The sequence below is a fragment of the Sapajus apella genome, unplaced genomic scaffold (genome assembly GCF_009761245.1).
Source record: "Sapajus apella isolate SASKATOON/1434 unplaced genomic scaffold, GSC_monkey_1.0 scaffold24, whole genome shotgun sequence".
NCBI lineage: Eukaryota > Metazoa > Chordata > Mammalia > Primates > Cebidae > Sapajus > Sapajus apella.
This window is the reverse complement of record NW_022436964.1, coordinates 20,109,734-20,121,892: the sequence shown is the minus strand read 5'-3', so window position 1 is coordinate 20,121,892 and position 12,159 is coordinate 20,109,734. Positions and strand designations below refer to the sequence as shown.

At 41.0% G+C, this 12,159-nt stretch overlaps 1 protein-coding gene across 1 annotated transcript in view; it reads left to right on the top strand.

Annotated features, from left to right (window-relative positions):
• GLIS3 (GLIS family zinc finger 3) overlaps window positions 1–8,706 on the top strand; it is a 486,336-nt gene extending 477,630 nt beyond the window's left edge. Inside the window, exons 10-11 of the mRNA XM_032291036.1 lie at window positions 3,727–3,909; window positions 4,782–8,706. Coding sequence (XP_032146927.1) covers window positions 3,727–3,909; window positions 4,782–4,918 — 320 coding nt within the window. The 3' untranslated portion in view covers window positions 4,919–8,706. The remainder of the gene's footprint in view (window positions 1–3,726; window positions 3,910–4,781) is intronic.
• The last annotated feature ends 3,453 nt before the right edge of the window (window positions 8,707–12,159 follow it).

Genomic DNA, 12,159 nt, shown 5'->3' with positions numbered 1-12,159 from the left:
AATCCAACCGCTGGAATACAGGAGCCATTCATCAGAAAATGAGTTAGACCTTCTCTGGGTTTGTATGTGTGGCAAGACCTTAACGGAATTTTTAAATTATTAGTTTTGTGGAAATAGGGCTGGGAAGAGAATATGTGAAAACTCTTTGAGTGACCACAACCATCCATACCAGTGTATTTGGCATCTCTAGTAACTGGCTTCTTGGAGGGAGAGGTTTAATGAAGAGGATTTTCTTTTCTTGAGTTGGCTGTTAGAGTGATAAAACATGGTTGTGGGGCCATTCTGGTTTTGACAGTTTCCTGTGACAGCCAAGACACCCACAAGCAGGAATTAGTCTGCTCTGCCCTCTTCACTCAGATCCAGACTAGGAGATGAAGCCCAGAATGTTGGATTTGATATTTAACTTTCCCAGGTATATTTTGCCACATCACAAACCTTTTATACTCATATATATCACAACACTTGATTGTAGACAGAAGCATGTGACACTCTGTCCCCTCCTAGAAATGGGAGAAAAGATAGGAGAGGGAGAATAAATTGGTTTTCACGAAAGGCCAAAGTCTCTGTCACTGTCCCTGAATGATTGATGTCCCTATTTGTGAAGTTGTCATTTAGTGAAAAAACATCTTTTTTTCTTAGAAGGGTAATATACTGAGGAGTGCTACCGGGAAATTGATGGGTGACATATATGAGAGCAGAGCTTGCGTGAGGTATAGAAAGCAAATACTGTTTGTTTTACTCAGGAGACATTGCCTTCTAGTAGACCAATCATGATGGTTTATGCTAACATTTTCCTCCTGATGGGTATGCCATGTTTACATGTGCCTGGCCCCCAGGTACTAAAGTCAAAGATCAGCCTACACAAACCACACATTGCAGGTTTCTTCAAACCACTCAGCCATGTTGCCCTTTGGAGCCCCCAGTGGGGTGAATGAAGAAATTAGTATGTGTCAATTAGTGCAGGACTGAGGAGCCATGAGCAAGAAGATAGACAGCTCAGGTGTTCAAAAGGCCAAAAATACTGAAGACTCCACCTGGGAACAGGGGGTATGCCACGTACCTGCTGTTTTGTCCTTTCTTACATTGGTTATTGTTAAATAACTTCTTAGTTCTTTTTGGAAATTTTATTTCCCTTAATAAAATTATTTTACATTGTCATTGTAAAATAATTATATTTTTATTTAGCAAACATATATACTATATAATTTATATTGTTAAACTATATAAATGTTCATTATATTATAAAATTATATTGTATAATAGGTAAATAATTTTTAGAACCCAGTATGATGTAATAACTATTAACCTCATTTTACAAATTGGAAAACGGAGACACCAAGAAGCTAAGTAATTTACTAGTTGATCTAGGATGTGAAGCCCAGGAGGTCTGCCTCCAGAGTGCTTGCTCTTCACCATTGCTGAAATTCAGAAAAAATAGAAAGGTGAAGAAAAATACGCAAAGACAACTATAGATGTGGTAACTTGACATCTTTATTCTGTAATGTAGACATCCGTATAACGGATCCTAGGCTTTGTATTCAATTTTATGTCTTGCTTTTTGAAAAATTTTTTTGTTTTGATCACTAGCACTGCAATAACTGTCCCTGTGCAGAATTTCTTAATGTTCTTCAGAATATATTTTCAGGACACTTCCTCAGAGGTGAATTTCCTTAATCCAATAGCCTGAACACTTTTAGGGTTCTAGATACCAGTCATCAAACTGTTTTCCAAAAGGCTTGTCCTCTCTTGCAGTGTCTACAACACTACATAGAAATGCCTTCATCATTCACGCTTCAGCATTAAGAATGATTTTTAGAAATCTTTGCTAACGTCACAGGTAGAATGTAACATTTTACCATTTTAATTTGTATTTCTTTATGTGCTTGACAGTTTACAGTTTGCTCATATTGGATGATTAATTATGAGTATTTATGAGTGGTCTGTTTGGGTCTTTGGCCCACCTGTCCATTGAGAACCATGCCTTTGGGGACCAAAAGGAAAAGAGACAATAGTTTTTCATTCTTCCTTCTTCTTGCTTGAAATGGAATTTCCTTAGGCATTTTCTTAGTCTATACTAACAACAAGCTTTTAATCTTCTTCCAAACGTTATGTGGATTTTTCCTGTTGATTCTATATAAAGTGCACTCTAGTCTGCTTACAAAGGATATTATTTTGTTTTTTGCTATGAATGTGCCCTGTCCATAAATCTGCATTTGATCTATCTTGGATAATACATTCCTAGAGGGTCACTATGTGTCTTTATGAACAGTTAAGCACACATTCTTGGCAATATTCATAACCATAGAATAGACATTCCAGTGTCCCAGCCCAGGGTGATCGGAATGCTCCCACAGGCTACACTGTGGGTCCTAATGAGAAAAGAGAAGGGCTGAGAGCACGGTAGATTGTATCAGTTCACCCTGTTTTTACTTAGAGAGCTAAGAAGAAACTCAAATAGCACCTCTACTCTTTTGATAGGCAATTCATTTCTTCAATAAGGAGTGAAGCTTTCCAATCTCAAGAAGAGGCAGTTCTAGTAGAGGAAGTCACAGAGGATTACGGGTCCAAAGTCCATGGGTTTGTTCTGTATTCTCCATTAGTTAGTGTTTGTGGAAGAAATCCTGGGGTACTTTATTCTGTTTTTGATGGGGAAAAAGGGATTAATAGTGATATCAATAATAACTGACATTTATAAAGTACTTTAAAACATTACAGGTGGACGTCCTTATCCAATGACTCACTTAATCTTCACAACAGCCCTAGAAAATGACATTCACATTTTACAGTTGAGAAAACGGACACAATGAAATGTAGAGAGTTAGCAGCAGAGCCACAACTCTCCTTCCAATAAAGTATGGAACTAAGATTTCATCATTACATTTTTAAGAAACATATTATGCTCCAGGAAAAGAATCTATTGACTTAAATTTACTATGAGGCAAGGAGGAAGAAGAAAACAAAGCCATCATGAAAGGTGTGGAGCATCATAGAAAAGAACTTCATAGGACCCCAAGGAAAACTGCATTGAAAGGAATAGGTGAAATAAAATTATCAAAACGTTGAGTCTTTTCAAATATTACTCTTGTCTCATATTTTTCCTTTTTGGGAGTTTTGTGTTTTTATCATCTAACATTTTCATAAGATTCACTCCTAGCTTTTCCATTTACTGCAAAATCAACAATAGTGAAGTAAATCATAGTACATCCAACTATGAAATGCTGTCTATCTAGTCAGGATAATATGATCTAAATGTGTATCAATTTCTCTATTGGAAAGACAAATAGGTGGATACATTTTTAAGTGGCCCTTCTAAGAACATTTTGCAGGTTTTTAACTAGTATGAAAACAGAAGAAAATACAGGATAAAGGACGTTAAAGAAGGTGCATTCAAAATCCGGTGGTAGACTGGGGTAGGAACGTCCCTTGAAGGTCAGGCTTTCAATGTCCAGGACTCTTTGGAGTCTAGGGAAGGTAGGAAGCCTTCCCACTTGAGATACTAAAGCACATAATAAAAATGTTACATGTTAACAAGCTTGGAAATTCCCCTAGGGTAGAAGAGCTTCAGCCAATAATGCATTCCAAATGTTTGCTTGGAAGATTTTACAGGTGTCCTTAAGAGCTAAAGGCATTGGTCATATGAAGCCAGGCTGAGTGAGGTTCTAGTTGGGTTGGAATGATCTTTGGAACTTGTGCCCAAAGGAGCTCAATGCCATGCTTGCGTTTCAGGATTTTATGGGCAGCTGCAGACGTTCTGCCCCCCACATTACCCCGATCCCCAGAGAACTGTGCCGCCTGTCAGCTCCTGCAGTGTGGTGCCTTCCTTTGAGGACTGCCTGGTCCCTACATCCGTGGGCCAGGCCGGTTTTGATGTTTTCCACAGAGCCTTCTCGACTCACTCGGGCATTACAGGTGTGTTGGGTGTCTGACTTAGAAACTCCTGTCAAGTGACAGGAGAGACCAGGTAGGCTGCCTGTGACCGACCTGGGCTAGACTTGACCAAGCACATGACAGCATCAAATTCTGCTGAATGACCCCTGAAATGTCTCTCCTCTTCACCTTCCTCTCCAACCCTCCTTCAGCCCCTCTTCCACTGCCCTGGTTCAGGAGTCATCCTATCTCTCCCAGACTATGGCCATAACCTTCCAGGAAGTCTCCCTGACCTGGTTCCTCATCTTCACCATTCTGCCCTCCATACTACCATGAACATTGCCTCCCCAAAATGAAGGATAAAATATGCCACTTTCCTGTTCAAATAGTTTTCGATCGACTAGAGAACAAATTCGACTCTTCAGCATGACATTCAGAGCCCTCGTGAGTGAGACCTGATGCAGCTGTCCACACCTGCCCACACACATTTTTCCCTACATGCTCTTCACCTGAGTTTTGCCAGCACCCTTGACCCCACATGCCTCTCCTGTCTTTGTTCTGTTTGCTCCTTCTGAAATGTTATTTCCCAATCTCTCCATCTGTGATAATTCCATTCTCTTTTACGACTCAACTTTAACATCACCTCTTTTTGAGGCAACCCCCAGCCTTCCCTAGAACACCTTTCTTTTACTGCAACTCAGCCTGTCTTTTGTGCAGTCATATTTTAGCAGCTGCCTGCAACTCAGCCTCCCTCACTAAGGTCGCTGAGAACAGACTCGCCATAGGGCCCAGGCTGGCGTGGTTGCCTCCTCAGCCCCCAGTTTTCACTTGGTGAGCTGCATTACTGTAGTGCACTTTCAGTGGGTATGGCATGGAGAAGGAGTTACTGACTTACTGTGTTCTTTCTCTTCCAGTGTATGATTTACCTTCGAGTTCCTCAAGCCTCTTTGGGGAGTCTCTCCGCAGCGGGGCTGAAGACGCCACCCTCTTGCAGATCAGTGCTGTGGACCGCTGTCCCAGCCAGCTCTCCTCTGTCTACACCGAAGGCTGATAGCTCTCTTGGCCACTCCTGCACACCCAGGACCCTGATGTTGCTTGCCACCTTTTGTTTTCATACTCTCTCAGACTGCATGAGAAAGGATGTGAGCCCAATCCGTGGGACCTGCAGAGTCACTGATGTGTCTTTTGGAAGGCAGGACTGAATGACAGAACTAGCTTTGCAGGAATCATTGCAGTTGTTCCTTTTTCTCTCTGGGTTTGTTGGGCTAGGTGACCGGCAGGACTGTCTTTTCAAAGGGAATTTGGAGCCTCACTCTTGGATACCTGTTACTTCCTGGCTGTCAACTCTTAAAGGACACCAATGAAATGATATGCATGTGAAAATGTAGTTTGGGGATGACCCTGTCTGAAAACTCCAAATAGGGAAAAAGAACCCAATTACCAGAGACATAGTGACCTGCCTCACCTAATCCTCACCCTCACTGCTTCTGATACAAAGCCAGCCACAATGAGGGAAATCCATGTCCAAAGCGTAGTGTGGTCTCAACTCCTAGAAACTCCCTGGGTTTCCTTTTTCTCTTAGCCGCATGCTAACCAGTTCCTTCTTAGTGTTTCTTCAATAGCAAAATAAGGTTTTATATGCCAGCAGCCTATCTTTGTTTTTGCATTTTAAAGACTTGTTATTTATACCCGCTCTAAAAGGAAAAAATATGTAAAGGTCTATTCTCTGGATGGAAATCATTATCGTTGTAATCGCCCCAGCTATAGACATTTTGCACAGCTGTGGTTCTGCCTGGCCCCACCTCTGGCATGTTATTTTGCAGTTAGCAAAGGCTACCTGAGGGAAATGGAGTGGGTGTCTCCCACTCCACCAGTGCTGTAGCACGAACCTTCCTGGGTTGACTGTTTAGTGACGCCACCTCAAAGACTTTCTTCCAATAAGAACGTTGTTTGACTGGTTTACCCATTGCGTCCACTCTGGTGCTGTGCCCAGAGAAGTGCCAGATGTGAGAACCGGACAGACTGACGTGTACTGGGTTCCCTTAGAAGACCAAACTAGTGATGGTTGACTTCCAGTACACAGATTTTGCTAACATTTTTCAGGTTATCCACTCATCTGTCTGTCTGCTCTCTACCCTCTTTCTGCATCCCTCTTACCCCCTTCCTGACTGTGGTTCAGCTATGCCCACCAGCAGCTCCTGCCTGATCATCTTGGGAAGGTAGAGGTGACAGTTCTTAAAGTCTGCAGAAAGAGGCAATTATTTTTCTGAGTTCCAGGTTTGAAGGCCTGGAATTTTCACAGAGCACTTGGTTGAAAATATCAAGCCTAAATAGGAAGTCATTTTCTGTGAAGTCTTGACATAGCTATTACAGATGCCGAGCCCTAGGGCATAAGTTATAAGAACTGACCAATCACAAAGACACAGTGAGTTCTGACATTCTGGTACTATCATATTTCAAGTATTGTTTCTCACTTTTTAAAATGTTTTTCTGAGCAAAAGTGAAACAATGCTGTTTGTGAAACCGAGATCACTACAGTCTTCAACAAGACAACTAAAACAGCTTGGTGTTAGATGGGATTCTGTGACAGTTTGTATACTGAGAGGTCCTTCCAGTCTGGCTCCACAGTCCCACAGTTGGAAGTATTCTTCCTGATTCCAGAGTTGATTCCAACGTGCAGTAGAATGAGGTGAATGAAGAACCAAGTGTGGTTTTCCCTTTCCCAGTGCACTTGGTCAATCTAGTTCCTCTGAGTAGTGGGCTGTGTTCTAAGAAAAGCTTTTATATAGACATCTAAGTCTGCGAAAGAGACGAGTTCGCCACTTTACAAAAACCTGCTCTGCTTTACAAAAGGACACACATCAGGCTTCCTTTACAAGTGAACTCCAAGGCTGCATGTAAAGTACCACCCTTCTTGGAGATTTTGTGGGTCATGTCACTTAGCCTAAGCAAGTGACCTAACATATGCACACTCACAGTTGGTAGCATCCCTCATGTGTCCTTTGTCACACTCTGGAAAGAAAGAAAAAACTCTATCTTCAGAGAGACCATCTATTCTTGCTTAAACATGGAAGCCTTTACAAGGAACTCAAAATACATTTCATCTGTACAATGAGAAAAAAAGATGAAAAGGCAAGGTTGTGATGGCAGTTAAAATTGTCAGCCCTGCCTTTTGGCTTTATGTAATTTAAAGTAGAAAGGGGGAAGGAGGACAAAACAGAAGCTCAACTTTAGAAACCGTGGACATCACCTGGGAGGAGCTGCTTATCAGCCAGGCTCCAGTCTTCCTGTAGCCTCTCGCAGTAACCCTGCCCCTTTCTTACTTCACCTGGGCTAGAGGGACTCTTAAAGAGGACGTAGGCAGTAGAGGCACCTGTAGCCCTCTTTCCTCAGCAGGAACTCAATGTAGAGTCCCCGAGGGACATTTGCCTCTCAGAACACACAGGCAGCAGGACCCAGTGCAGCCCTGCTTCCCCACCATGGGCCTTTCCTGATAGCTGCAGGCGTGAGATTGTGGCCTCAGGATAGGACCCGTTTAGATGCCTTCCAAACTACACACACTATGCTTAGATTCTAGAGTCTCTCCTGACCTTAAAATTTGTCCCTTGCTTATTTTCACACTGCAGAAGATTTATATGTACGTTCGTCATTATTTTTGCAGCAGTACAAGTGGAAACTTCAAGAAATGATTCCCTTTCATGTCCCAGTCTTTTTAAGTCTTGATGTGTAACCATTTTCATAAACATAGAGATTGTCATTCTCCTTTAAAAAAACAAAAAACTAGTGCTTGTGAAAACACAGTGCAAAGACAATTATCCTATTGCATTTAAAAAAAAATCAGTCTGCCTAGAAACATTTCATTTGCTGTGTTGTTTTAATTCCCTAAAGAGACTGCATCAAAATGATCAAAATGCCAGTTTGTAATTTAGCCTCTGATCAGCTATTAAATATTATTTAAATATTTACTGGTCCTGTGGGGTATCTCCCATTACCCATGTCTCCCTCAAATTACATAAGCGATAATAGAAAATAAGGTCTTTAGTAGATCACAGCAGTTACCACTGATAACAGTGTTGGTTTTGTTCAGCTGTCAAGTACAGCAGCACCCTAAAGCCAGTTTTGAGCAAGGATAAATTCAACTCCCTCATTTGAGAACCCTGACTTTCCAGTTGCCTTTGAAGTATTGGGAATAATGACTGTACATATTCAGTTTAATTATTTGGTATTTTATTTGACTATTTTGGCCATGTCATTTTATAGAAGCATTTTTAAATAGCACTTTTTTTTTGTTAGTGGTGTGGAATTTCTGCAGTTACTTTTTTTTTTTTTTTTTTTTTTTTTTCAACAAATAAAGCAAAAAAAAAAAAAAAACACTCATTGGAGAAATAGTGAGTGTAAAAAAGAAGAGATTTACTTTGTACAGACAGCAAAGCATCCTGCGTAATGTTGCTGACATAAAGCACTTTGGGGGAGAAAAGTGGAAATCTGTTTTCCATAAATCACACAGACTCATGTACATAGTTATATACACTCACGTAGAGAAATGAACTGCATGTATCATACTGGATATGGGGCCGATTTTACTCTAGAGGCACATCTGGTGCTTATTGTCATAAATCTTTTAAAGAATTAGGTACACTTTTTTCTATTAATATGTATAGTTTTGTGATTTGTCACAGTTATGTTTCATATAATCATAAGTTATTTTGTCTTGTTCATGAAGTCCTTTTTTTATGTCAAAAGTAAAATGAAGGGATTGTGCACTTGGTACAGAATAAAACTGGAAATAGAGGAGACGCCCTCCTGCCTAAAATCCTCCTTCAGCCTGTCGCTTTAAAACACGATGGCAACGACCATTGTTTGTTTGTTTGTTTTGTTTTGTTTTACCATCAGCCTCCTACATACTGGGAATGGTAATTATAATTAAAAGCAGATGTGGGGGAGGGAATGTTCAAGTCCAGCTTTAAAATGCCGCAATGCTTTGGGCCAGAGCTGCAGCCTGGATTTAATTATAGATATGAGGACGAAATGGCAGTAAAAATGAATGTCTCCCTGAATCCTTTACATGTTGGGAGTGTCCATAAATAAAACATGAAGTTTTATTTCATCAGATTTAATTAAAGCTTTTATACATGTTTTATTGGTTATTCTATTAATCCGCTTCACAAACTGGATAAATGTGTGCTAGGATTTGGGGTTTATTTGTGCCTTTTCAAAGTAACTCTACATCATGCTTCAGAAATGCGTCTAGTGCTTGGTACTCCCGGTGCTGGGATTTCAGCAAGCTGACAGTTGGAGGAGGGGGTCTTCTCAGCCCTGTTTTCCCAAACCGTTCGGAGAAAGACATAAGCATCAGCTTCCCATGAGCTGATGCCCTGATCTTTATAATCTGATTCCCTGGAGAAAGGGGCAGGGACTATCTCCCTGGTTTCCTCATCCTGTCCACTCTGCATGCTTTAGAATACCACCTGCCTCATTGGCTGTGATGAGCTTTCTTCCTCAGCTGCCATCTGGGTGGGGCGGGGTGTGGGAGTATGGGGTCGGAATATTCTCATACCTGGTTTACCTGCTAGCCAAGCATGTGAATCCAAAAGAGATCACATCTCAAGGTCCATTCGTAGAAAGTTGACTGTTTCCTTACTACATTTTTTTTTAAGACTTGATAATTATTTTAAGAGAAGACAAAGCAGAAGGGACGATGGTCCCATGAACCTTGTCTGGTCTCTCGGGGTCAGAGAGCAGACACCATTAGGTTTGGGGTTGAGATAGAAATGTTGCTAACTGATGACATACAAAGAGCTCCTCAGCTTCCTAAAAGGAGGTGGCTGCTGGGAATGCGATTTTTGTCCAGCCTCTTCCAAGGAAAGTTTGGCATTAAGTGGTGGAGTTGAAAGTCCACATACCCTACAACCCAGCAATTCCACTACTTTTGAGAGACTCAAATCAATAATGTCTCAAGTATGAGATGTTCATGGCAATGTTATTCACAGTAGCCCCAAACAAAAAATTGATCCAACTATCCATTAATGGTAAAATGAACAAATGAAGCTTGCCTAAGGAACATAGTGAAATGCCATGGAAGCGACAACAAAGGAAGTGACAGAATGACAGCCACACACAACTCAGGGCTGAGTCTCACAAATTTGATAGAAACAGACATAAAGGCAAATATTCAGTATTATTCTGTTTATGTACAGTTTGAAAACCAGCAAAACTCAATTACAGAGTTTAAGTGGTAAAAATAAAAGAACAGCAAGGAAAATGTCAGAAAGGCTTATAGCTCCGGTGGAGGAGAAACACATGGAAGACTTCTGGGGTGCTGATGGACAATGTTTTATTTCTTGACTCAAGTGTTAGCTTATACAAGTGTTTGATTTATGATTATTTAACCGTGCATATATATCTTATAGTTTTTAGTTCCAATAATAGCGAGAGGCAACCCTTACATTTCCTATTCGAGGGCTCTGCAAACTTTTTCTGCAAAGGGCCAGATACTACACGTTTTAGGCTTTGGGGGCCATATGATCTCATGTCTGTTACTAAACTTTGCCACTGTAGTTCAAAAACAGCCATAGATATTATGCCAACAAATGGATGTGGCTGTGTTCCAATAAAACTTTATTTACAAACACTAATTTGAATTCCGTCTAATCTTCAGATGTTGTGAAATATTCTTTTGATTTTTTTTCAATTCTATAAAACTGTAAAAAAATTCTCAACAGGCTGTACAAAAACACAAAACTAAGCTAAAAAGGCAGCAGGCAGGATTTGGCCAATGGGCCATAGTTGGCTGACCCTGGTCAATTGAAAGGGTATTCTCCCAAGTCCTTACCAGAAATATCCACTCAGAAAACTATGGATAGGAGCCCTCTGCTTATTCTTCTGCTATGTTGGGTCCTGTTTCTAGAGGAAATTCATGATTTCTATTGATTAAACTTTTCTTTGTTTAGATCCTGGGTTCTGCTCCCTGGGATACAGATGAATTCTTAGAGCCTGCAGTGCCATTTGACTTTATCTCTGGATTTAAAGTTTTTAATAAAAAGAACTGGGCATAGAGAAATCTGTGAGAATTGGAAAATGAGCACCCATTCTTTCCAAGCTAACCAAATATTTGCTGGATGGCAGCCACCGCCAACCTTTTTCTTCTGAAATGCTGAGAGGTTATAAGTAACGGGAGACTTCATTTTTCTAGGGCCACAGCTCTTGTGAGAAGCTGGAGCTGCCTCTCAAAACCTGCAGGGTTCTTATGGAAAAAGAGACTCGGGGTTTTATATTCAGTGACGCCTCTGACAAGTGACCATAGAAGAGTCAGAGGGCCCTGATGATGCTAACAGTCTCCCCACTCCATGCCACAGGAAGGCAGCTAAACACCCTAAGCCCCTCCCTGGCCCCTGGTTTCCCATAATGCCTAGTTCCCTAATTCCCAAACTAGGGATTTGTCATCCTTAATGGCACGCCTGTTGGCTGCTCACACTTACGGGAGAGAATGAGACTGAATTCACATGGCATGAGTGTATGCCCCTCTTTGTATCTAGCCTGTGATAACATTACTAGTTTCAAAAATATGGTTATTCCTGAGTCCTGGGTCACTGACTGAATATTGGCTTGGACTAAATCCTCTTTAGCAGGTCTCCCTGGTTGTTTGATGTGCTTGAGTTTGTGTATTACATGTGGTTCTGTTATTAAAGCTGCCAAGAGTGTAGAATTTTTGGTAAAATAACCTAAATTATATAAAGTTTATGCCAAGAAAAAGCTTAGTGGACATCTGGTCCAAGCTCATCATTTTACAGAGGAGAAAACAGATTATTTCATTCATTCACTCATCATTCATTTGTTCCTTTGCTCTCTTATTCACCACTATTCATGCCTATTATGTGTTAAACAGGTAGAAGAGGCTCTTTTCCTCACAGAGCTAAAGGGGATCACCAGAATCATCTGCCTGAGAATATTCCCTGGGGCTTGTTAAAAATGCACATACAGTTACTGAGTTGGAACTTCAGTGAGATGGAGACATCTGCATTTTTAATAAACTCTCCGGGTGATTATTTATATGAATTAAAGTTGCAAACTAAAGCTGGCCACCTTTGATATAGTGGGAATAGCAGGCCATTTAACAGGACAACACTGTATAATAAGGGCTCAGCAGAAGAGGTCCTCTCAATTCCTATCTGGGGAGATAGGAGAACAGGGTCAGAGTTCCCTGAAGGAAGCAGGGAACAAGGATGCCTGAGCTCGTCCTGAAAGGTAAGTAGAGCTTCGAGAAGCAAAGAAGCAGAGAAAAGGTATAACGGG